The sequence below is a fragment of the Dendrobates tinctorius genome, unplaced genomic scaffold (genome assembly GCF_039654945.1).
Source record: "Dendrobates tinctorius isolate UK_male_01 unplaced genomic scaffold, ASM3965494v1 ptg000041l, whole genome shotgun sequence".
NCBI lineage: Eukaryota > Metazoa > Chordata > Amphibia > Anura > Dendrobatidae > Dendrobates > Dendrobates tinctorius.
This window is the reverse complement of record NW_027361709.1, coordinates 7,426,299-7,450,792: the sequence shown is the minus strand read 5'-3', so window position 1 is coordinate 7,450,792 and position 24,494 is coordinate 7,426,299. Positions and strand designations below refer to the sequence as shown.

Here is a 24,494-nt window from a genome sequence, read left to right as displayed (position 1 = left end):
GACGGGTCCACGTGACAGATGTAACTCAGGATCAGTAATGTAATGTATGTACACAGTGACTGAATCCAGCAGAATAGTGAGTGCAGCTCTGGGGTATAATACAGGATGTGACTCAGGATCAGTAATGTAATGTATGTACACAGTGACTGCACCAGCAGAATAGTGAGTGCAGCTCTGGGGTATAATACAGGATGTAACTCAGGATCAGTAATGTAATGTATGTACACAGTGACTGCACAAGCAGAATAGTGAGTGCAGCTCTGGAGTATAATACAGGATGTAACTCAGGATCAGTAATGTATCTACACAGCAACTCCACCAGCAGAATAGTGAGTGCAGCTCTGGACTATAATACAGGATGTGACTCCGGATCAGTAATGTAATGTATGTACACAGTGACTGCACCAGCAGAATAGTGAGTGCAGCTCTGGAGTATAATACAGGATGTAACTCAGGATCAGTAATGTACAGTCATGGCCAAAAGTTTTGAGAATGACACAAATATTATATTTTCACATGATCTGCTGGCCTCTGGTTTTTATGTGTGTTTGTCAGATGTTTTTATCACATACAGAAATATAACTGCAATCATATTATGAGTAGCAAAAGGTTATATTGACAGTTAGAATGAGTTAATGCAGCAAGTCAATATTTGCAGTGTTGACCCTTCTTCTTCAGGACCTCAGCAATTCTCCCTGGCATGCTCTCAATCAACTTCTGGATCAAATCCTGACTGATAGCAGTCCATTCTTGCAAAATCAATGCTTTTATTTTGTTTGAATTTGAAGGTTTTTGTTTGTCCACCCGTCTCTTGATGATTGACCACAAGTTCTCAATGGGATTAAGATCTGGGGAGTTTCCAGGCCATGGTCCCAAAATCTCTATGTTTTGTTCCCTGAGCCATTTAGTTATCATCTTTGCTTTATGGCAAGGTGCTCCATCATGTTGAAAAAGGCATTGTTGATCGCCAAACTGCTCTTGGACGGTTGGGAGAAGTTGGTCTTGGAGGACATTCTGGTACCATTCTTTATTCATGGCTGTGTTTTTAGGCAAGACTGAGAGAGAGCCCATTCCCTTGGCTGAGAAGCCACCCCACACATGAATGGTTTCAGGATGCTTGACAGTTGGCATGAGACAAGACTGGTGGTAGCGCTCACCTGGTCTTCTCCGAATAAGCCGTTTTCCAGATGTCCCAAACAATCGAAAAGGGGATTCATCAGAGAAAATGACTTTACCCCAGTCCTCAGCAGTCCACTCCCTGTACCTCTTGCAGAATATCAGTCTGTCCATGATGTTTTTCCTGGAGAGAAGTGGCTTCTTTGCTGCCCTCCTTGAGACCAGGCCTTGCTCCAAGAGTCTCCGCCTCACAGTGCGTGCAGATGCACTCACACCTGCCTGCTGCCATTCCTGAGCAAGCTCTGCACTGCTGGTAGCCCGATCCCGCAGCTGAAACACTCTTAAGAGACGGTCCTGGCGCTTGCTGGTCTTTCTTGGGCGCCCTGGAGCCTTTTTGGCAACAAGGGAACCTCTCTCCTTGAAATTCTTGATGATGCGATAGATTGTTGACTGAGGTGCAATCTTTCTAGCTGCGATACTCTTCCCTGTTAGGCCATTTTTGTGCAGTGCAATGATGACTGCACGTGTTTCTTTAGAGATAACCATGGTTAACAGAAGAGAAACAATGATGCCAAGCAACAGCCTCCTTTTAAAGTGTCCAGTGGTGTCATTCTTACTTAATCATGACAGATTGATCTCCAGCCCTGTCCTCATCAACACCCACACCTGTTTTAATGGAGCAATCACGGAAACGATGTTAGCTGGTCCTTTTAAGGCAGGGCTGCAATGATGTTGAAATGTGTTTTGGGGGATAAAGTTCATTTTCTAGGCAAATATTGACTTTGCACTTTGCTGTTAAGCTGATCACTCTTTATAACATTCTGGAGTATATGCAAATTGCCATTAGAAAAAATGAAGCAGTAGACTTTGTAAAAATTAATATTTGTGTCATTCTCAAAACTTTTGGCCATGACTGTATGTATACAGTGACTGCACCAGCAGAATAGTGAGTGCAGCTCTGGAGTATAAGGCTACATTGCCACAATAAGCTTTTGGTGAGTTTTTGACGCTGCAGAATTTCTGTACCTATTATGTAAATTATGTTACTTGTGTTTTTTCATTGTGTTTGTTTTTTTTACATTAGTTTTTGATTCTGCATTTTATGTCTTCTTTTGGTGTGTCTTTTTTTTTTTAAAATAGTTTCTGGTATTTGGCTTTGACAAAAGTTTATTGACATACTTTGGTGGAGAGTACATGCTTTTTTGATTAAAAATGCTTGTGCATTTGTTTTCTGCAGATTTTCCACATCTAACGCAAGCCTATGGGGAAAATCTGCACAGAAAACTCCGTGTGCCCGCAAGAGAAACTGGCATGCTGCGGATTTGAAACTCGGACCGCAAGTCGGCTTACGCTGAGTAAAATAAAAGCACAGCGGGCAGAATTCTATAAATCCCATCCACTCTGCTGGAACTGTAAGACGCTGCATTTCTGAGGCAGCATCAAAAACTCATTATGGGAATATAGCCTAAAGCAGGATCATTATAAGATGGACATTTCCATCTATTTATTAAGTGACTAAACTTTATATGAAAACTGGAAATTAGTGGACATATCCTTTAAAATTTTCCAAGAAATTTTCTAACTTGGTGCAGCCCACATATTGGTAAAGGCAAGCGGTATACAATTAATTTCCCATCTGTAAGGAATTCCAGACACTATAAGATATTTTCGTTATAGTTTCTTTTTATACAATCATAGTACAATACACATTATTTTTCCCCTCTCACCCTGTGTCATAGGTTCCTCTTAATCCACCAGACTCTCCACTACTTTCTCGAAAGTCCAAGCATAATCCTATTTTCTCACATCCCCCTTATAATTAACCCTCAATAATAACAGTGTCTGCACTGGAATGATATCGACAAATTACTCCTAAAAATAAGGATAAAAATTTTCTTTTTTTTTCTCTCTTTTTTTTTTTTTTAGCTCTGATTACAAATGTAGAAAAATGTATAAAAAAATGTCCATTTAGTTCAGTGAACTTCTCTTCCCCTGATGACCATCTATTTAAAGGAGCCTCCCGCAGCAAGCGTTTCGGACGATACATAGATACAGCGTCAGTGCCCGGTGCCACACTTCCTTCCTGTTGCGGTCGTGTGCTCTTGTAGATGTTCCTCCTGGCTTCGGCATTGCAGTTGGTAAATGGTTACCTGAGATTTCCGACCTCCTTCTGCTCAGTCAGGTCTCAGGCCAGCGGGCGAGTGCACTACAGACCTCCGCTAGCAAATATGTAACCAGGTGCTTGCATGCACGGCTGCCCATAGTATCTTCTGGTCCCGTTGTCTTTTTTTTTTTTTTTTTTTCAGGAATGACCATCATTTCTCACTAACCTTAAGTAGGTGACAAAAAATGGGACTAGTAAGTATCAGTTCATAATTTACAATGGAACCTTACTATTAAAGGGTTTTTATTTGCTTTGTGTAAATAACACACGATGGCAATGTACAGTTTTTAAAGCCATATATCTAAAAGGAAACAACTTTGTAATAAGTCTTCAATAAAAATGTCCTATCGTTTTGTGTATAGAAGTGCTATGCAGTTTCCATGGTAGGAGACAACCAAGTCTCTAGTGTATTCCTGCGGCCTTGCAGTCTCTTTCGTTCTTCTGTCTGTCCCTAAGTTTCTTCTAACGAACACTTCTAAATAAAACTGCAGAATCAGACTACAGTTTTCTTATTGTCTCTTACTATGAAAACCCATAATTCTGCCTTGCAGCTGCAAAAAAAACCAAAAAACCGGTAGGACATTTTAATTGTGACATCTATTACCAAGTGCAGTAGGTTTTATATATTTTTTCCATTAAAAGTCTAAAAAATACAGATTTTTGGCATCTCATTGGGGATTGTAGAATTATAAGAAGATATTGGAAGGACATAATTTTTACACTAGAAAGGATAATTGGGATACCAATAGAATGTAGTCCACTGATGTGTGTGGTGGACGAAGAGATGTGGACTCATTATGACAGAATATTTCTTAGGGCGGTTCTGTTTCTCGCTAGGAAAGCGATAGCATTGAGGTGGATGGGGGGGAAGGTCTCCTTCGATCAATCAGTGGAAAAAATTGGTGAATAATATAATTCCATATGAGAAAATTCTACACAGGAACAGGGGATGTCCTCAAATTTCATAAAATTTGGGAAAGGTGGTGTGACTCGCCCTTGACACAACTAGCTCCCGATGCCATAATTTCCTCAACTATGAGATAGAACCCTTGAAGTGTCTCTTTTGCAGTGCATAAATGTGATCCTTTACGTGGACTCAGGAATATTTGCTTATTCGCTTATTATAACCCGAATTGCTGCAAACTTAGAACCCTAATTAAGAATCCCCTGATTGTGATGCAATGCTGTTGAGAATTGAACACATTATGCTTAATGTTTATCTGTGTTGTTTGTCTATTTTATTATTGAAAGTATACTTCTGGAACTGAAGTTGTGGATTGTGATTAAGTGGATTAATCTGAATTCTTTGCACTGCAATGTCGCATGTTTGTCATATTATTTTGTGGAATCTTTCAATAAAAAGAGATTAAAAAAAAAAAAGCCTAAAAAATAGTATGAGAAAGTTGATGTAGCCTCTGCAGGGGTTTTCCGTTGCCGCTCACCTACTCATCATGAGGTGAGCGGCATGGATGACGTGTCATCTACTCATACCGACCGGGACACTGCACATCGGCAAGTATCATGGACATGTCCTGTACTAACGGTTGACCGGTATCGTGCACACGTCCCAGTAGGTATGTGTAGAGATAAGTCATGGTCCTCGCTCAAGTCACAGCATAATGAAAAATTCTGCTACTTTCTATTGCACTTTGTTTTATAATAATTCATCACTTTCAATACCTTATTGTTGAAGAATGGAAGCAGTAATTAGATAAATCTGAAGACTGAAATCCTTTCACTCATGTCTATCTAAAAGTGGTGCATGCAAAATGTACTGAAAAGCTGCAGTGCTCCAATTATCAGAAGTATTAGTGAGCTGGGGTCAACTGTCTAATCTACCCATAGGCAGGGTCTCACCCTCACTGAACTCAAGACTAATGCAGTCCTAATTGCATTTGCAATATGCAAGACCACCCTATCTCCAGTGCAATGAAAAGCAGCTGAATAAAGTGGTAGCAACCTTCACTAAAGGTTTTTGGGGTGTCCAGCCATTCGCTAACATCACAGCATGGGTTACGTTGATAACTATCTGTACAGCCTGAACTAGTGAAAGTTCTGCAAAAGTTTGTATAATTTTATCAGAGAAAGTTCTGGTGAATTTTCACCAACAGATAAATAGATCTGACTTACTCAGAATCTGCAGACATCTCGGATATGCTGTGTGACGTGGCAGAATGGGGTGTAGAAGAACACAGGAGAGATGGCGTTGAGGAGTTTTGCACTGAAGGGTTCACGGTTTGTTGGGCGGAGTTATTGGATGAAAGGACGGATGTATTAAATGAAGCCAGGATGGATGATAAGATATCTAGCTGCTCGGTAGATGGATGCCGACTGGGAACCGTGTCTAAATTTTCCCTGGAAGGTTGTCTTCTAGAGAGAAGTTCAAGGTTGTCCCTAGATGGAAGCCTTTTAGAAATAGTTTCCAAATTTTCTCTAGACGGCTGTCTTCTAGAAAGAGGTTCTAAGTTATCTGTACATGAACTAGGCACTGTGTCCAGATGGTCTCTGGAGTTAGACCTTCTTGATAAAAAGTCCAGTTGTTCCCTTGACAGTTGCCTACTTGATGCTAATTGCTCTCTGGAAGGCTGTCTTCTCGACTGAAGGTCTAGTTGTTCCCTAGAAGGATGTCTGTTTAATATAGAGTCCATTCTCTCTCTAGAAACTTGCCTACCTGGCAAAGTGTTTACCCATTCTCTAGATAGCTCCCGTACTGGCCCTGGGTCAAGTTGCTCTCTTGACCCATATCTGCTATGTAACTCTTCCAGGTGTTCCCTAGAAGCATGCTTTCTGGGCAGGTTATCCCTTATATCGCTTCTCACATCGGACTGGTCTAAATGTTCTCTAGAACCATGTCGGCTTGATATGCTTTCTAGATGTTCTCTAGATCCATGTCGACTGGAAATAATTTCCAGGTGTTCTCTTGAACCATGTCGACTGGGTATGGTATCTAGTTGTTCTCGAGACCCATGCCTACTGGATACAGCTTCCAGAAGTTCTCGGGAATTATTCCTACTCAATTGCTCTCTGGACATCTGCTTTCTCATCAGCATGTCAAGCTGCTCTCGAGAAGAGTATCTACTGTTTGGCTGAGACAGACTGCCAGCTCCAGAATACATTCTGCCATACGAGGCTGCCGGCACAGCCCTGTGTCCCAACGTGGAGGTCTTGTACCATGATAGTTCGTTTGTCATCCTACCCATGGACGGCAAACCTTGTGGATACTGAAGTCGATTCTTCAAGATTCCTGGGTGGGAAAAATACAATAGGAAATAGGTTAGGAAAACTTTTTAGTAGCCCCTGTAGACTGGTAAAGGTTATGTGCAGATGAGCAGAACTTCTCAAATTAGAAGTAAAAGTGCTGGGCTCCTTTGTGAGCAGACGTACAGCAGACATCAGCGATTCTGCCAATACTCTTGAGAAGTCAGTAGAAATAACTATATATAATACATATTTCTACAGATATATATACACACACACTTTTAGTTTTGCTCCACTTTAATAGGTTTTTATCTATCTGCATATCAGCGAACACTTGCCGAAAATATCTGCCCTAACAAAATTCACATATAGTCACCATCTCCAATGTAGTTGGACCACCCCCGCTTGTATTGAAGCAGTCCCATGATGAGCACATACGATTTCACTAACGTCTGGTGATGAGTTATTATTCTTGGGATAAGCCCCTATATAGTCATTTACCCTTTGTCATTCTAAAACCTCTCATTCTAAATCCATGGGTATTAATATGGAATCTTAATACCATAATAATAATAATAATAATACCATAAGTTGCTTTTCCCAGAAAAGCAACGGCTTTTCTGGGAAGGCTTTCTACAAGATTTTTGAGGTGTCTGTGGGATATTTTTTTTCCACATTTGTGAGGTCAGACACTGATGTTGGGGAGAGGCTAGGCTCATAATCTCCGTTCTAGGTCATCCCTAAGGCCTGTTTCACACATCCGTTTTTTAGCTCAGTTGAAATCCGTCAAAATGGCGGCAAATGGATCCGTTGGCGGATTGAAACAAACGGTTGTCACCGGACCGTTATTTTGAGAGAGAGAGAGAATTTTCTGAGCCGCCAGAACCGAGTTTAGGGTTAAATTTCCGGCTGATTGAATTCCTCCGGGCATGTGCACTGTAAAGTGCGGATCCGGACGGCCAAAAAAACGTTTCATTGTCCGTCTGGGCAAGTCGGCGGACGCCAAAATTTTGGCGGATCCGTATACAAACGAATCCAACGGATAACCATCCGTCAAGATCCGCCGGTAATGCAACTCAATGGGGAAAAAAACAGATCCGCCAAGAAAAATGGCGGATTTTGACTGATGGTGACAGACGGATGTGTGAAAGAGGCCTAAGGTGTTGGATGACGTTGAGGTCCAGGCTCTGTAAGGACAGTCATTTTTCTTCCAACAAACTCTCTCAACCTTGTCTGTATGGAGCTTGTGCACTGGGCACAGTCATGGGGAACAGAAAAGGGTCTTCCCCAAACTGGTTCCACAAAGCTGGAAGCTACAATTGTCCACAATGTCTTCAATGGAACTAAGGGTTCAAGGCCGCCTCCTGGTAACAGCCCATAGCATTATCCTCCTTCCCCAAGCTGTACGGTGGGCACAATGCAGTCAGCTAGTGACTGGACACACCAAACCCAGACTCATCCATCAGATGCCAGATAGAGAAGTATGACCCATCACTGCACAGAACACGTCTCCTCCAAAGTCTAGCGGTGGCAGCTTTACACCACTCCATCCAACGCTCGGCATTGTGCTTGGTGATGTACGGCTGCATGCAGCTGCTCAGCCATGAAGCTCCCGTTGGAGGCCCAGTGTTTGTGCTGATGGTAGTACCAGAGGAGGTCTGGACTCTGCAGTTATGGGGTTAGTAATGACTTTTAAGCCTTCTGTCCAGGGGCAATGGGACTGAAGGAGAAAACTGAATTCGATGATTAACCTATGAGGCCCAATTTTTTTCTCTGTAAAGTGTATGAAAAGCGATACTCAAAACAGGACAGCCACATTAATGGCAATATCCCCCTAAACATGGACATCTGTAACAATAGTGTAAGCTAATTCTGGTGTGTCACCTTTTCTTTGCCTATGGGAGTGCGTGAGAGAGTTTTCATCCCCGCTGGTCAGGTCTGGCTGGTTATTGTTAGCCGCGTCTTTATTGAGATCGATACCAAGTTTCCTTTCAGACCCCCATTTCTGCAATGAGTTTGGTTGCCCTTCTGGGTCTCCCAGGGCCGGCCAATAGGACATCAGGTCATTGCCATCCATATCTGTAAGGAAAGAGAGGTGTCTATCAAGTGTTGTACTGATACTGGAGATACCGCCAGCTCTGAGCAGGCTGAGTCCTGGGGATGTGCAGGGCTTATATACGGTACGGTATGTAGTTCCTCTGCAATGTGGACATTATCTTTATTATACAGTGCACTCTATCCCATGATACATTGCATGATGTGGGGGCCGCGGCGTCACCTTTAGGGCTGTGATTTGATGGGTTGGTGAGGAGTCTTTCGCTGTGAGCTGCTCGCTTGAACTGCCGCTGAAACCTGCTTCGGGGACGAACATTTTCTTCACTTTCTGATGATGGGATAGATAGGCTGCGCTCCTCATCCAATGACAGGTCGCTGTCCGTGTCGGAATCTTGTTCTAGAGAGATAACACGCACATATAGAAAATATTATTCACAATGTTTGCAATAAGACCAAAACATACACAGGGTAAAGGGCAAAAGGCACAACCTGTACTCTTAGGGAAAGTATAAAATCGACACCCCTGGTGTGAATGGGGGCACCTGGTAACAGACACCTTTCCATCGATATAATGTAATAATTATAAGACTCCTTTAAAGGTGATTTCCAGGAAATTTAAGCTAATGTTGTTTTCTTAGAATAGGTCACCAATATCATATTGGTGAGGGTGCAACATCCAGCAGCCCCACCAATTGGCGGATTGCAGCTCCAGCTGGGTGCAAACAGTCTAAGAGCCATACATGGTGTAGTGGCTGTTCCTGGTTACTGCAGCTCATCTCCTATTGAAAGGAACTGGACCTGGTTGCTGTACCGGAGAGTGGCCACAACATACACTGTTTACATCTGTCCGCAGCTGCAAACAGCTGATTGGTGGGGGCTTCTGGCGTCAGTCCCCTGAATCTGATATTCATGACAAGAGTTGATCATATACATTTTCAGAACCCTGGCCCAGCAGCCACGTCGTAGTCCGTGCCCATAGGACGAGAGCCCTCCGAACCTAATCCTCTGGCTCCTTTTTTGATGGGAAGGCCCAGCACAAAGTCATACGTGCATCATCAACTAATCAGAATGGATGCCGGGAATTCCACAAGGTAGGAAGAGTTTTGCAGCCCAGCAGCCATGGACAATTGCTGCACCGAGGTCCTGAGAATCTTTTTGATCCACTCCCTTAATGATCTATTCTAAGGATAATCAATATTATAGTTCTGGAAAAACTCTTTAACATATCTCTTTACCTCCTCCAGCATCTCGATGAAACATTGCCATGTCTAGGTCAGTAGGACCAGAGTGATGACTATGGTCTTTGGCGGAACCCTGTCGAGCTGCAATGTTTTCTCTGCAAAAGAATCAACAAGGTCAATGTCAGAACTTAAAGGGTTTCTCCACCTTGAACAAAAAGTTATCCCCAGACTATAAACTGAAAACAGGGCTCGATCTCCAAGGAACCTCATTGATCAGCTGAAAACTAGGGACCATAGCAGTGAGTGTTCAATTTCCCTGCAGCGCCACCACAGGAATAGTGAGGCATTACGCAACTCTCAATGATATGAACAGATTGTCCATGGAATGTCTGGATGTACCAGGTCCTCCAGTGTGAGACCGCTCTCTGGTCTGCCTAAAATATGAGTGTTCTGAATATAAATCCTCATCCTATAAGGGTATTTCAAAATGAGTTCTTATATTTTACTAAAAAATACTCATCACAAATACCTAACAAAGTTTCCATACTGTACAACAAAAATTCCTACTTATTAATGTAACAAGTACAGAAAAGCCTTGGTCAAATAGTATAAATCCTTCACCTCGGTCCCAAGAAATACCGAGGTAATCTAAGACGGACTGGTTACCATGGTGGTAGCGCCCGGCAGTCTCACTGTAATCTCTACGGCCGATAAGCCACTTATCTATGACTCAAAGCAAAGAAGGGGAAATGTGGCAGCAGTCACACCGAGTCTCAATCCATCTAAGGGCCCCGTCACACATAGCGACTCACCAGCGATCCCGACAACGATATGACCTTGTCGGGATCGCTGGTGTGTCGCTAGATGATCGCTGGTGAGCTGTCAAACAGGCAGCTTCACCAGCGACCAGGACAGCGACACGCAGGTAACAAGCGACGCACGTCGCTTAGTTACCCACTGTGTACCTTAGTTACCAGCGTGCTGGTGCAGGGAGCTGGTAACCAAGGTACACATCGGGTTTCTAAGCAGCGCGCGGCACTGGCCAGCGGGAGACCAGCGATCAAAAAAATGTCCTGGCCATTCCAGGACGATCAGTGATACCCGGCAGGGGGGGCCGGTCGCTGGTAAGTGTCACACACAGCGATCTCGCTGGTGAGATCGCTGTTGCGTCACAAAACTTGTGACTCATCCGCGATCTCGCTAGCGAGATCGCTGTGTGTGACGGGGCTTAATACTGGATTATCAGATTTTCTAAAGATAAAAGGGCTTACGGTGTATAATAAATCGTCAGTCTACCTCAGATAGGCTCTGTGACTGGAGTGGGTACGTGCGGTGCGCACACTGCTGACTGATGACACTGTGGACGCTCCTAAAGTGATCCTGATCAGACCGCTCTCCTCAAATAAGGCCGTATTATTGTAAGCATTAGGACCCTGCGAGGAAAGAAATAAGATTTATACACAGTATATCTTATGATGGGTGCTACTAATAACTGTACAGCGGAAAACAATCGCAGTACATTACCCCCATTGGAGCTTGTCTGGATGACTCCTCTCCCTGACCTTTCTTGCCAAGACATAGTATTTTCCAACCCTCTTGGACTTCTTCGTTGAGTATGCAGAAAAGAACCAGCACCGCCAAACCCTGTGGAGGCATCGGACATGACATAATGTGTGCATAATACAACTGTGGAAGTAAGAGGCATTGAGGATCGAGTGCTAGAATATGGGTCACCATACTACTCTGGGTGCAGATGCACTAATGGTAGAAATGCCAGACATTGGGATGAATGGGTACTGTAATGTCAAGCGGTGACATGTTAGGGTATGTAAGAGATGGTAATGGTATACAGTATATACGGAGAGAAAGAGTCTTTGTACATGGGACACATGCGAGCGTGTTAATAAAATGATGGTTTATTGTGTATATATAGAGGACATGGAGGCAGAACGACGGCACAGAGAGTCATAGTCAGTGTACAAGGATAGGTTATTATGACATGGAGGGGGAACATATAGGCAATGGATCATAACGAAGAGAGGGTGGCATACAACAGGGACATTCAACTTTACTGGGGCTGCTATAATTAATCCTGGCATTTTTTATAAACTCCTAATTGCTGAGTTCTCCCTTTGGGTTTTATATGCAGGTTCTCAGAACTTATAATATTTGGCCCCTCTATATAGTTGATTGAGGCCTTAGTGCATGGCTGAAAGTGCCAATCAGACGTCCATGTTTTAATGTCTGAGTTCAATCTGTATTTTCATGGATAGAACATGAACCCATTATAGTCTAAGTGGCTGTTAACACGGCCTTTTTTTTTTGTGGACTGAGTGATCGACATAAAAGCTAAGACATGTCCATTTTTTTTAATTCAAATTATGGGTCAAAACTCCCATATAAGTCTATGGGTCCATGAAAATCCCAGGCAGCACACGGCTGACATCAGTGTGCAATCTATGTACTGTCCAGTATTCGCATTGTAGTGGGTAAGAGAAGCTTTGTAATTTGGGTTTTATATTTATCATATGAGAAATTACTGATGGTAGATGCTGACACACCAACCAAACACTGATGAAAATCTTTTTTGCATAAAAGCCACTGCCGTTTTAATGAGACGTAAGATGAACAGACATGATCGGCCTGATGCCCTCGAAATACTTGGTCAGAATTACAGAGATAACGCCGTCTACAGAACATCCATTACTCCCTTACATCATATTGTGCACGGTCTGCAATTCATGGCGTCGTCTATATTATATAACCCTTATATTGCACAAGAGACGAGCACGATCAGATACAGATCTGTCCCGGAAATGACCCACTGACTAGAGCCGTAGGAAGTGATTTTACCTGCAGACTGCAGAGGAGAACATAGAGGTAGTGAAAGGCCAGAATGCTGTTATTTACAGCCAGCAGACCGAATAGCCAGGCAGTGCTGATAAACAGGAGGAGAATGAAGGAGCTCCGTATAGTCATGCTACAGGGAGACAGGAAGAAGCAGCAGAGAGCATAGACATGGAGATTACACCAGGAAAGAGAACATCAATACATTCATCATGTATCCCATATACAAGGGGCACGATCTGCAGCATGCATACATGTACAAGGGGCACCGAGGGAGGAGGACATCATATGCACATTACACCCCCATCTTACGCCACGCTATGTGTGCTTACACTGGTTGCACCTTGCACAGGATTATACAATGTATTTTATACAAACTGGATGCACATTCAGTATATCACTTCATCCATCATGAGCTATTAAAGGGGACACAGAAGGCCCATGTATACCATAAGATTATTGTGAAAGAGGGTTTGCAGGAACATTTGTTTCACAATAATCTTGCAGTCTAAATAAGCTGCAGATCACTCGACGAACAAGCAAAACGTTGGTTGTTTGGGTGATATGATCTTTTGGCTCCACAAATGATTATTGTTTTTGACAGTGAACAGAACCTGCGATGCCAAGAACAACGAACAGCCTATGTGTGCTGAAGTATCCAGATCGTTCAATCTGCTTGTGTGAACAGGCTTCTAAACAACCACTGACCGGTGAGTATTTACAGATTGGCACTCGTGTAAGATTACAAAGTCAGCAGGTGTAAACCGACCTCGACCCTAAAAGGTTTTTATGAATGAATGTAAACTATTGTCTTCTGTTATCAGACGGGGGGGGGGGAAGCTGACTAGAGGTTTTACATTGAGAGGAATGACAAAGCCCACAAAGCTCCTCTGCAATCATTAGAGCATGTCACATTTATAAGGGATCTAATTCTGATATTCTGTACAGCTCCTATAAGGAGTTTTCCCATTCCGGTAAGTGAGGGCATGTCGCTGGAATATGGGGGTCTGACCTCTTGGATGCCCACCGATACGGAGAATGAAAGGCAACATCGCTGCTTCAGCATTGTATACCCTTCACAGTTTTTTTTACTGCACAGTAGCAAGCTGGGTCTATGCAAGCTATGGCAGCCGGCACTATTCACATGAAGCAGTGCTGTGCTGCGGTGGGTGTCTGGGAACGCCCCTGTGAACAAGGAAAAACTGTGATGGGAATGCATTGCTGAAGTAGAGAGGTTAAATCATTCAGACGATCAATATTTGTCCTTAACGTCGGCCCCCAGCAATCATTATGTGATGGCAATGGGAATACCCCTTTAATGAGGGAAAGATATTCTAATGAGGTAGTTGCCACTCAGGCCGCATTACTGACATTCTTCTGCTTACATTTCCACATCTTCTGCCGATCCTAGGAATTGCCCTGTCTTCTCTATCCTGAGATCTTACCGTCATATTTCTGTGTACAATTCCAATTTCTGCCTGATACTCTAAATACTCCTCGTTCTATTCTACAAGATATTAAGGAAAATTTGGGCCTCGTCCACTCTTAAATAGAAAATGCCAATAATGTAATTCACTGTCACTTCCACCATAAAAAACAGTACTGGAAAGTCTGATCACCAGGTAGTTACAAAAACACTTCAGGCAAAAACGAATACCCTACGTAAGGCCTCATTCACACATCTGAGTTTTGTGTGTTTTTTTTCGGATCGCACTCTTACCTATAACAGTGAGGGGGGGCTGTTCAAAAGTAAGTGATTTTTACAAAGCATCGAGGAGACATGCCTGATTTTGATTTACGTGATGGATCCAAATTGGCAATGCAAGTTAATGAACCTGATAGATACCCCCCCCCCCCAAAAAAAAAAAGGAAAATTGCTTCCTTTCTCATTCGAGAAAATCTGATGAAACTTTGACCAAACTGATGGTAAAAAATGATGCACTATCCAATTTCTGATGAAGAAAAAATGTTAATAAAACTCAGACTTATTTTATTGCATGAGAAAATCACTGACGTGTGAATGAGGCATTGTGATCAGTGCAGGGTCTGAGGGGCAGAGCATGACACCAAGGAGAGAATCCCCGTCATGCCCTGCTCGAGCCGTAGCACAGTATAACAGCTTTGCCTGGACTGTTTCTTTAAGATGAGTATAACATCATTCAATATATAAAGAAAACTCAGGATACACTTACAGTACAGATTTTTTCTTTGTTTCCTTCTGTCCGGGGGAGCAGGCAAGTTTGGCCACCATGAGGAACATAACGCCATTAACCTGAAACCAATCATAAAAAGCAAGCAATAGCATGTAAGATCCGCTCAAGAGCAGAGAAAGTGAGGATTAGAGCAGATGGTTTTTAACAGGGAAACAGGGAAAAATGCAAAGTACTACATCTGGGCAATAAAAATGAAAAAAGCATATACAGAATGGGAGGAATAGGGCTAAGCAACAGCACATGTGAAAAAGACTTGTGTATACTAATAGATCACAGACTGAATATGAGTCAACAGTGTGATGCAGCAGCAGCAGCAAATGCAATTCTAGGATGTATTAACAGAAGCATACAGTCTAGATCACGTGAAGTCATTATTTCCCTCTACTCCTCTTTGGTCAGACCTCATCTGGAATATTGTGTCCAGTTTTGGGCACCACATTTTAAAAAAGACATCAACAAACTGGAGCAAGTTCAGAAAAGAGCGACCAGAATGGTGACCGGTCTGCAAACCCTGTCTTATGAGGAAAGGTTGCAGGATTTGGGAATGTTTAGTTTGCAAAAGAGAAGACTGAGAGGAGACTTAATAGCTGTCTACAAATATCTAAAGGGATGTCACATTGTAGAAGGATCAACTTTATTCTCATTTGCACAAGGAAAGACTAGAAGCAATGGGATAAAACTGAATGGGAGGAGACACAGATTAGATATTAGAAAAAACTTTTTGACAGTTAGAGTGATCAATGAGTGTAACAAGCTGCCACGAGAAGTGGTGAGTTCTCCTTCAATTGATGTCTTCAAACAGAGGCTGGACAGACATCTGACTGGGATGATTTAGCGAATCCTGCTTTGAGCAGGGGGTTGGACCAGATGGCCCAGGAGGTCCCTTCCAACTCTGCGATTCTATGATCACACAAAAGTTCACAGCAGCAGGAGAAGAAGATGCTGACTTTGTAGGAGGCAGTGACGTCATGTCATTATATTAGTGCAGATGAGGCTGAATGTGATGGAGCATGAGGTTAGGATAAGAATGAGAGTTATAGGGAGATCCCAGGCAGGTAGTGAAAGGAACAAGGTTCACAGCAGTACTGAGTATTTAAGTAGAAGAATGTGTTGATCTTGTGGGAAGCAGTGACCACTTTCCCAGTTTTAGCAAACTTTATAGGTTATTATTTCATTTATTCATTCTTTTAGAAAAATAAGCATCAGTTTGTGAATTTGGAGAATATCCTCCAATGTTTTGCACAAGATGCCTCAATTCCTTAATAACTGCTGGTTCGTTGAACTTCCAGAATAAATGTATATCATGGAGCTGAAATGAATGATGGGATAAACCAGGAGATGGAAAAAATACATGTGCTCATCCATTAATGGCTACTCGTAAAGGAGGAATATTTACCACTATGACAATAGCGACTGGTCCAGCAAAACTCCACACAAGTTTATCATGGATCGAGATCCAGCAAAAATCTGGGTTTCCGTAACCTTCAGGGTCCAGTCCCACTGCCAAACCTGCGAGGAAAGACATTTATTATGATTTGTGGTACAAATTTAGGGCTTGATGGACAAATGTGAGCCTGACACCATATGATGTGTACCTGTAATAATGGCTGGAACGCCCCAACCAATGGCGTGGTAAAACCTCATGGCTCCGTAGTTCACGTTCCTGACTTCTGTCTGCATGCGGTAAATATGGAGTCCATCCACAAATAACCAGGCAAACGTGGACAAGAAGAAATAATGAAGCAGGATGGCGATCACGGTGCACAGGAACTGGGAGAAAGACAAAGAAACACCATAATTAATTTACAATGGTCGCTTCTGTGAAGTGATGGAACAAGGTTTAGTGGTACGACATCCCCCAAAGGTGAGACTCCCACCTATCCAAAATGTATCTACAGGAAATGCTACAAATTTCTAATATGGGAAAACAGATTAAAGGTTTATTCTAGAATGAGAAAGATATTTGATAATTACTAAATTGGTGAGGGGTCCAACTGCTGAGACCCCAAATATTCACCAGAATGTAGCTGTGCCTCGTGTGATTGGGGTGATGGTTGTGTACGTGTGCTGCCGCACCATTCATTCTTTATAGGGCAGGAAAGGTGCGTGCAGAGGTGGGCATCAGTTCCTGAGCTCCACTGATCAGTTCTGACCTCCACCGATCCTTTTTCTTACCAGAATACCCCTTCACTATCCACTCTCTTACCTCGTTTTCTGTGCTGTTGATGCCCAGTAGAAACACAAGTTCAGAGAAGAAAAGTGCAGCGGCGATATTAGAGTGGATCCCCCTCGTGTTGGATTTCGCCCCCTTCAGAGACGTCAAGATTGCAAATGTAGACAAAAGAGCCGCCAGCGAGATGGACACGCAGGTATAAGAGACGACGGCCAAGGTCTCCAGATCTCCCTCTAATTGCTGTTGAAAGAAGAAAACACATATTATACAATGAGGGTACAAGCTACGGAGAAGTGTCCTGCCGTATAACGCTGCCAGATGAATGATATTATAGATAATCAGATAGTCTATGAAGTCACTGAAAAATCTATTACTCTTATAATTGGGTATAGGGAGGTTATAATCATATAGGGATTAGATGTATGACAGAAAGCATCGAGAGAGGTCAGAATAAAGATCAGTCAGGACATTTACCTCTCGATGGGAACCATCCATAAGGACTCCAAAACTACCAAACCGGGAGCACTGGCAGCGCACATGAGTGGTGTTCCTGAAGATCAGCTCACAGTCCTTAGCCGTCCAGCTCCCTGGATGGTCTACTCTGAAAGTGTAAGATACAAAGGTGTAAAAGAAATAGATTCCTCCAATATCATATCCACTATCACTTCTCATGCATACATGCAGTATATAATACATGTAGGTTGTATTCAGCAGAGGGGACGTACTGGGTTGTGTGATTCCACTGTACACACACGGGTTTGCTTCTGTTCACCGTTTCCAGCAGTTGAAAGTCTATTATCAGCGCTCCGTCCAGATCCCCATGGATAAAGGTCTGGTCTCGGAGAACGGACACACTAATGATGGGAGTATTTAACACCGGATTCTTGTGGATCCTTAAAAAAAAAAAAAAAAAAAAAAGACAAAAAACTTTGTAAGCTATTTATCATGTGACTTGCCTGGTTTAGTGAAACTAGAACTCCCATCATTTCAGCCCTGCTTGAGGTTGTAATTTTTCACCATCTGTTAACAGGATGCAGGCTGCTGCTGTCTAGTATTAAAGATGTTGCACTGAAATGTATTAAAAGTTGAGCAGTCCAGGAAGGAAGGAGTTAAAGGGAATCTGTCACCCTATTTTTTGCCTATCAGCTGGCGACACCGCCATCAGGGGCTTATCCACAGCATTCTATTATGCTGTAGATAAGCCCCGATGTAACCGGAGAGATAAGAAAAAGGAGTTAGATCGGTGTTGCAAGCCGGCGCCTCCCTTCTAATGGTGACAGCTTCTTCTTTCCTTCCTGTCGTGGCTCCTGCACAGGCGCACTGCTCTGCCTAATTGCGGGCAGAGCAGAACACTGCAGTGCACAGGCGCCAGAACTCTCCCGGTGCCTGCACACTGCAGGACTCTGCTCTGCCCTCAACAGGGCAGAGCAGTGCGCCTGCGCAAGAACCACGACAGGCAGCAAAGAAGAGGACGTCACCGTTAGAAGATGGGAGGCGCCAGACGGGACAGCGACACCCATCGGACCAGACCGAACGGCAGGGTGAGTATAATCTAACTCTTTTATCTTATCTTTCAGGTTACATCGGGGGCTTATCTACAGCATTACAGAATGCTGTAGATAAGCCCCTGATGGCGGTGTCGGCAGCTGATAGGCGAAAAATAGGGTGACAAATATGGTGACAGATTCGCTTTAAAGGAGGCGCTAATGTAGGGGCGCAGCAAGGAAAAACCCCTAAAATATAACTTTTAATTAAATATTTAAAAGAAACACACACATGTAGAATCACACAGAATACCAGGGGGTCTAAAAAAGAAATCTGTATGTATTCCAAATATGGTTGAATATAAATTGCAGAAGGGGCAAAAAAACTATAATGCCCTAGACAGCCCTAATGAGGCCCTTCCTGACCGCGGAGGATGGCACCCTAGTTGTTGACGACATGGCGCCCCCGCTCCGTGGAGCGGGGCAGCAGCAGTGACGATGCGTGCTTCAGACTATCAGGACCTGAAGCACGTGACTGCTGGGGGCTTGACCTAAGCTCCACAGAGCTAGGAGCTGCAGGGAAACTCCTAGAAAGGTAACTACGGGACAAGTTACCAAGGGGCATAGACAGGGACGTAAACCAGATCAAGCCGGGTCAAAGCACGAGATAGCAGGACAGTACCAAAGGGTTAGACAGAGCGAATAGTCAGGACGTAGCAATAGATCAGAAAGCCAGAACGGGCAATGGACGGTACAATAGGGACAAACTGTAACGGAGTAACAATAGCCAAGCCAGGAGGTCAGAACCGGAGAAGACAATAGTACCAAAACGAGAGACGGAGTACAGAGTGAGGGGACAGACCGGGTCATACACGGGAATCAAACAAGCAATGCAGTATACACGCACACCAGGGGGGTCAGACACACAGCCAGAATAACAGTATAGCTGACAGGGAATCCTAGTCTGGAGGGAGTATAAATACCCTTCCCAGATCCAAAGAGAGGCCGGCAAAAGTTAACCCTGTGAGAACAGGACATTAACCATGTCCTAACTATGACAGCAACATTACAAGTGTTTTACACATGGGGGGCTCACCTGAGACTTCTTCTCTCAGTGTTGTAACGTGCTGGCAATAGGTCGCCTAGGGTGCGGTACACGATGAGAACCAGTATGGTTGGCGCAGGCTCTGGTTCTGGGATGACTCTTTTTGGTGGGAGTGCAGCTGTGGTTATGTTGCTCTCTGCGATGGTTGGAGATGGCACAACTGTGGGTGGCACTAAAAAAATAATATCTTTTATATATAGGTTCTCTTCTGGGGCTACATGGTGGCTTTGGCTGTCACACATGCAGCATGGCTACACACTGCACTATGGTGACACCACATCGTGCCAATGAATGTGGTCACGTATCCACCTGCAAGTGGCAGCTGCAGCCAACATTCAAATAGCAAAGAGTCCAGCAGGTTTGGATTTTTTGCAACTTTCTTGCTACAGTCGTAGCAGGGGTACAACATGTCCACATGTATTTTCAATTTGGCGCAATATAGCATCGCCACAGTGTGATCTTTGGATGTGTGTCGTTATCATTGTGTATGCAAATAAAGTCAGTGGAGCCTCATTTAAGAGTCTCAAACACGGGACTAGCCAGATCTTCCTCCAGGGAAGTGATTGTTTCGTGATGTTATCATTGTGTAGGATTTGCAGTTCAAAATCTGAGAAAGCTAGCAGACAACTCATGTGGGAGCTGTAATGGCGCTCATATTGGTTGTCACTCAGCATTTCCAAAAACAAAACATTTATGCTTTCGTTGGATATTTTTTATGGTTATGGTCTCATCTATCAAAATTGGCCAATAGTGTCCATATCTTCTGAGTACTTTATTCAATTTCAAGTTCCCCCCTAAAAATGAGAGCAGGAATCTGATTGGTTGATCGGGAAACTTAATAATAATGGCTACATTATTATTTTTATTTATTATTATTATAGTGCCATTTATTCCATGGCGCATTACAAGTGAAAATAGGGATTTTTGTGTACTCACCGTAAAATCCTTTTCTCCGAGCCAGTCATTGGGGGACACAGACAGTGGGATTAAAGCCAGGCAACGCAAAATTGCCACCAAACTTCAGGTGAAGACGTTCATTCAGGGAGTTTCCCATGTGGCGCCTCCCTATAAAAGGCCATTGCATTCATGGGACCTTAACTTGGTTCTCGCAGCCTTACAGGAGTTGGTGGCAATTTTGCGTTTGAATAGGACTGACAAGGCTGAACTTTGGCCCTTGAGCGAGCTAAGCGTGAGGCCTGACTTTAATCCCACTGTCTGTGTCCCCCAATGAGGTGTAAGAGAAATATATATACAGCATATACAGAATATACATAGAGTTACAAACTCATTATATTATCACATTACCTTCTGGTTTGGGTGACTTAAGGACTGAGGCCGGCAGCACCACATGAGTGTGAGGATCCCAGGAATTCTGACCCCGAAAAAGACTGCTGTGATACCTGGGAAAATGTCTTCTTGGTGGGATCTGATTATCCACTCGCTCGATATTTACAACTGTCAGAAGGAAAGGAAGAAGCAGAGTCTCAGGAGCTGCTTTACACGATCTGGTTGAGGCTGTGATGAATGTCTAGCAATAATTTCAAATCTACAATATCTCCAGACAACAGAGCTGGGAGTGAGCGGCCAACAAACCGAACTAATCACATTTCTTCCTCCTCTAAGAAAGCGGCTACAATAGTGTCAGATGTGCTGACGTTCATGCCACTTGGCAGATTCCTCGGGCATCAGGGATTCGGGGAGAGGCACCGTGCTGCCAGTCGGTGGTGGACTTAATGAACCTTCTTATTGAATTGCTTCTCAAATTATATCATCTCTCAAAAATGTTAGTAAAAGGTCGGATATACAGCCAGGGATTCTCACTGCTAAGTCGCTAATGGCAACAATAATGGATCTATACACATTTTTTCGCCATTTACTTTATTTAAAGAAAAGTTTCTAAGAACACTTGTACAGGAAAACCAACCTCACCGGCTATCCTCTAGTGCATCCTGCTAAAATTAAAGGGGGTCATTTGATTCAAAAATAGCGTGTCAGTGCATTATATGGACAGCCACTGATATCAATGAGGTGTGCAATGCTTCTTTATTACTGCAGGAAATAAAAAAGCCGTCAGGTTTGGTGACAAATTACAGTAGACCAATAGGGGTCACAGCAATGTCATACTTTGGTCTGCTTTTCATTGCAACCTTTTTTTTTTTTTATAAAATGCTATATTAAAAGGAGTATTCCCACAAGGCTGGATACACACTCAACTACCACTCTATTCATTCTCTACGGGACTTGCAGACAATGAAAGGAGCGATGGTCGAGCGTGCATACCTGAGCGTTATTCAAAATGGGCTTTAGAATCACTGGGGGGGGGGGGGGAGGGTAGGGCCCCCAGTGATCAGTATAAGGGGATAACTTTCAATTAAGATAAAAGCTCCATAACTTTGAACACTTTGCTAATTTTTTTCTATTTCCCCTACAGCGTCCCATGACTGCATTTGTGACCTGCCGAATCACATAGTGACTGATATGTAAAGTGGAGGTCATTTTTTATTTTTTTCAATGCAAGTCTATGAGATTCAGAACAAAATTCTCTAGCTTTGTTCTGAGTTTCATAGATTTACATTGAGAAGGTGACAGAAATGCTATTTGATTTGTCACGTGATGCCGAAACAGACCGAAGCTCCACTGAAAAAAAGGTAGAAGAGAGCAACAACTGGGTGCTCTGATTGGGAGGCAAAGGGGGTGATGACGGTGGCACACATTCAGTCTAAAAATACATTAAAACAGTTTGAACAACTGCGCACTGAATTTGACATTCCCCATAGGTTTTTCTAGAGAATTTTACAGCTCCGGCATGCGTATGCAGCTCAAATCAAAACTAGAGATCTTAGTATAGACCCTAATCCCTTGACAATGTTGGTGGGGGGCTTGGGCTCCAGAAGAGGACTGATTTCCTCCATCTATAGAATACTTCTCAGTGCATTCCACAATGAGTACCCACTTTGCACCAACGCAAGATGGGAGGAGGATGTTGGCCAGCTCTCAGATGATCAGTGGGACTATGTGTTGCGTTCAGTGCCCTGTCTTTCGTTATCGGAGGCCCAGAGATTATCGCAGGTGTATCTAATACATAGGAAATATAAAACGCCTGCGTTCTTGCACAAAATCGCGATAAGGAGTGACTCATGCTGCCCCCGATGTAGCCTACCTGATGCACACCTTATGCATATGTTCTGGGAGTGTCCTCGGCTTGGACGGTTCTGGAATAATGTTCTGAATACGTTGGCAAGAGTTTATGGTTCAAGATTGCTCCCTGATCCAAAGGTCTGTGTGCTGGGTATTATACCGGGTATTCCTGTGGAAGACCCGCTGGCGATCGGTATGGCTAGAATTTTATATATAGCACGGAAAACTATTGCCTTGCACTGGAAGCAATCTGCACCCCCGACGGTGGAGGAGTTTATTAATAGAGTCAATAGTTCTATAAGGCTGGAAAAAGGAGTGTATACTAAAAGAAAAGCTAACGGAAAATTTGATAAAATCTGGAGCCCCTGGCTTAACACCCCGGGTTTGCCATCCCAAATTTTGCTGCTGGAGAATCTGTTCCCTATGCTTCGTTAATTATGGTTCCCCTTTATTCCCTCTTGGTTCCATATGATCTCTTGCTTTATGAATAGGTTTCATGAATATGTCTACTGCTCATTTTGTACTATGTGCCTGACTGTTCATAGTTCTATGCTGTACAAGTCTTATCTTATTTCATATTGTCCCCCTTAAAAATTGTTTGTTTGTTTTTTTTTGTGTGTTTCTCCCTTTTTTCTACTATTTATAGGTCACATAAATGACCTATAAATAGTAGAAAAAGGGAGAAACCCACGGTTATATTAGTTATAGTTTGATAATGGTGGGGGGTTGGGATGTGTATAAGAGGTATGTCTCAAATCTGTATGTTAAAACTGTGTGTGCCTTGTCTCAATTTTGTAAGTTAAAACTGTTTAATAAAAAATAATCTGATTTAAAAAAAAATAGAAGACAGCAACAACTGAGTATATTGCTGTACACATACACACGATTGCTAACGAAGTGATAAAAAAAAATCACCGGGGTGCTCCTTTAATTCTATAAATGCAACAGGATATCGGAGGGAAAAAAGAACAAAGGGAATATAAAAAGGGCAGTTATACCTTTGTATATGTCGGACATCATTATATATACAGTAATTCTTCATCAATGTGGGTACTCACTAATGTTTGGAGTCACAAGGCCCACCGGGTTCAGATACGTAAGCTTCATATTCCTGGCCAAGGTGCTGGCATATTCCTGAAACAGATCCATGAGCCCGGCACTGCCCCGGTCATTCTGCAGGAGCGTTTCCCAATGCTCCCTGTTATTCAGACTTAGGACAGAACTTCCCGTCCGGAGAAGGTTCTAGGAGAAGACAAAAAGCGCGATGGTTATTACAATACACAGCACATGGGTATGTGCACACAGAGCCTTTTTCAATATGAAGTTTTTGTAGAAGAACCTGAGAGGAAACTTCAAGGAGTTTTGAAATCTGGAGGAGGAAAACCTCCAAAACCTCCTTGAAAAACTCTGTATGGACATAGCCTATATGGTATTCCTGCATACTCAATACTCCACTAACATCCAGAGATGCATTCAAAATTCTGATGCTTGCTTGTTAGTTTTACACTGGATGTCTGTGCATTACATGGCGAGATATCACACCATCTTACCTCCGTGAACTGGGCGTCTTGTGTAGCCGTTAGCCCAAACCCTTCCTGCCTATTCTCAAACTGCATGAGCAGCAACAGCAAGCGGTAGGTGATGTAGACGTCGTTCCCGAAATACTGATCCATGTGGTCGGTCACAGAGCGAAGACGTAGGGACAGTTTCTTGGACTCTATTGTATTCAGTTCAGTCTCGTTTCTCTCTAAACCGTCCAGCTTTGGGGAGAATAAAATGACTGGTGTCTTTAGGTGTCAAATTCCTTGTGAATGATGTAC

At 43.2% G+C, this 24,494-nt stretch overlaps 1 protein-coding gene across 1 annotated transcript in view; it reads right to left on the bottom strand.

Annotated features, from left to right (window-relative positions):
* Window positions 1-3,007: 3,007 nt before the first annotated feature.
* CELSR3 (cadherin EGF LAG seven-pass G-type receptor 3) overlaps window positions 3,008-24,494 on the bottom strand; it is a 113,891-nt gene continuing 92,404 nt past the window's right edge. Inside the window, exons 18-35 of the mRNA XM_073575083.1 lie at window positions 24,225-24,434; window positions 23,733-23,916; window positions 20,842-20,991; window positions 19,528-19,708; window positions 17,673-17,840; window positions 17,422-17,548; window positions 16,981-17,187; window positions 16,370-16,544; window positions 16,171-16,283; window positions 14,754-14,833; window positions 12,568-12,694; window positions 11,239-11,358; window positions 11,011-11,147; window positions 9,769-9,869; window positions 8,757-8,930; window positions 8,363-8,557; window positions 5,411-6,524; window positions 3,008-3,446 (exon numbers count right to left, since the gene is read on the bottom strand). Of these exons, the coding sequence (XP_073431184.1) occupies window positions 3,419-3,446; window positions 5,411-6,524; window positions 8,363-8,557; window positions 8,757-8,930; window positions 9,769-9,869; window positions 11,011-11,147; window positions 11,239-11,358; window positions 12,568-12,694; window positions 14,754-14,833; window positions 16,171-16,283; window positions 16,370-16,544; window positions 16,981-17,187; window positions 17,422-17,548; window positions 17,673-17,840; window positions 19,528-19,708; window positions 20,842-20,991; window positions 23,733-23,916; window positions 24,225-24,434 (3,591 nt within the window). The 3' untranslated portion in view covers window positions 3,008-3,418. The remainder of the gene's footprint in view (window positions 3,447-5,410; window positions 6,525-8,362; window positions 8,558-8,756; window positions 8,931-9,768; window positions 9,870-11,010; window positions 11,148-11,238; window positions 11,359-12,567; window positions 12,695-14,753; window positions 14,834-16,170; window positions 16,284-16,369; window positions 16,545-16,980; window positions 17,188-17,421; window positions 17,549-17,672; window positions 17,841-19,527; window positions 19,709-20,841; window positions 20,992-23,732; window positions 23,917-24,224; window positions 24,435-24,494) is intronic.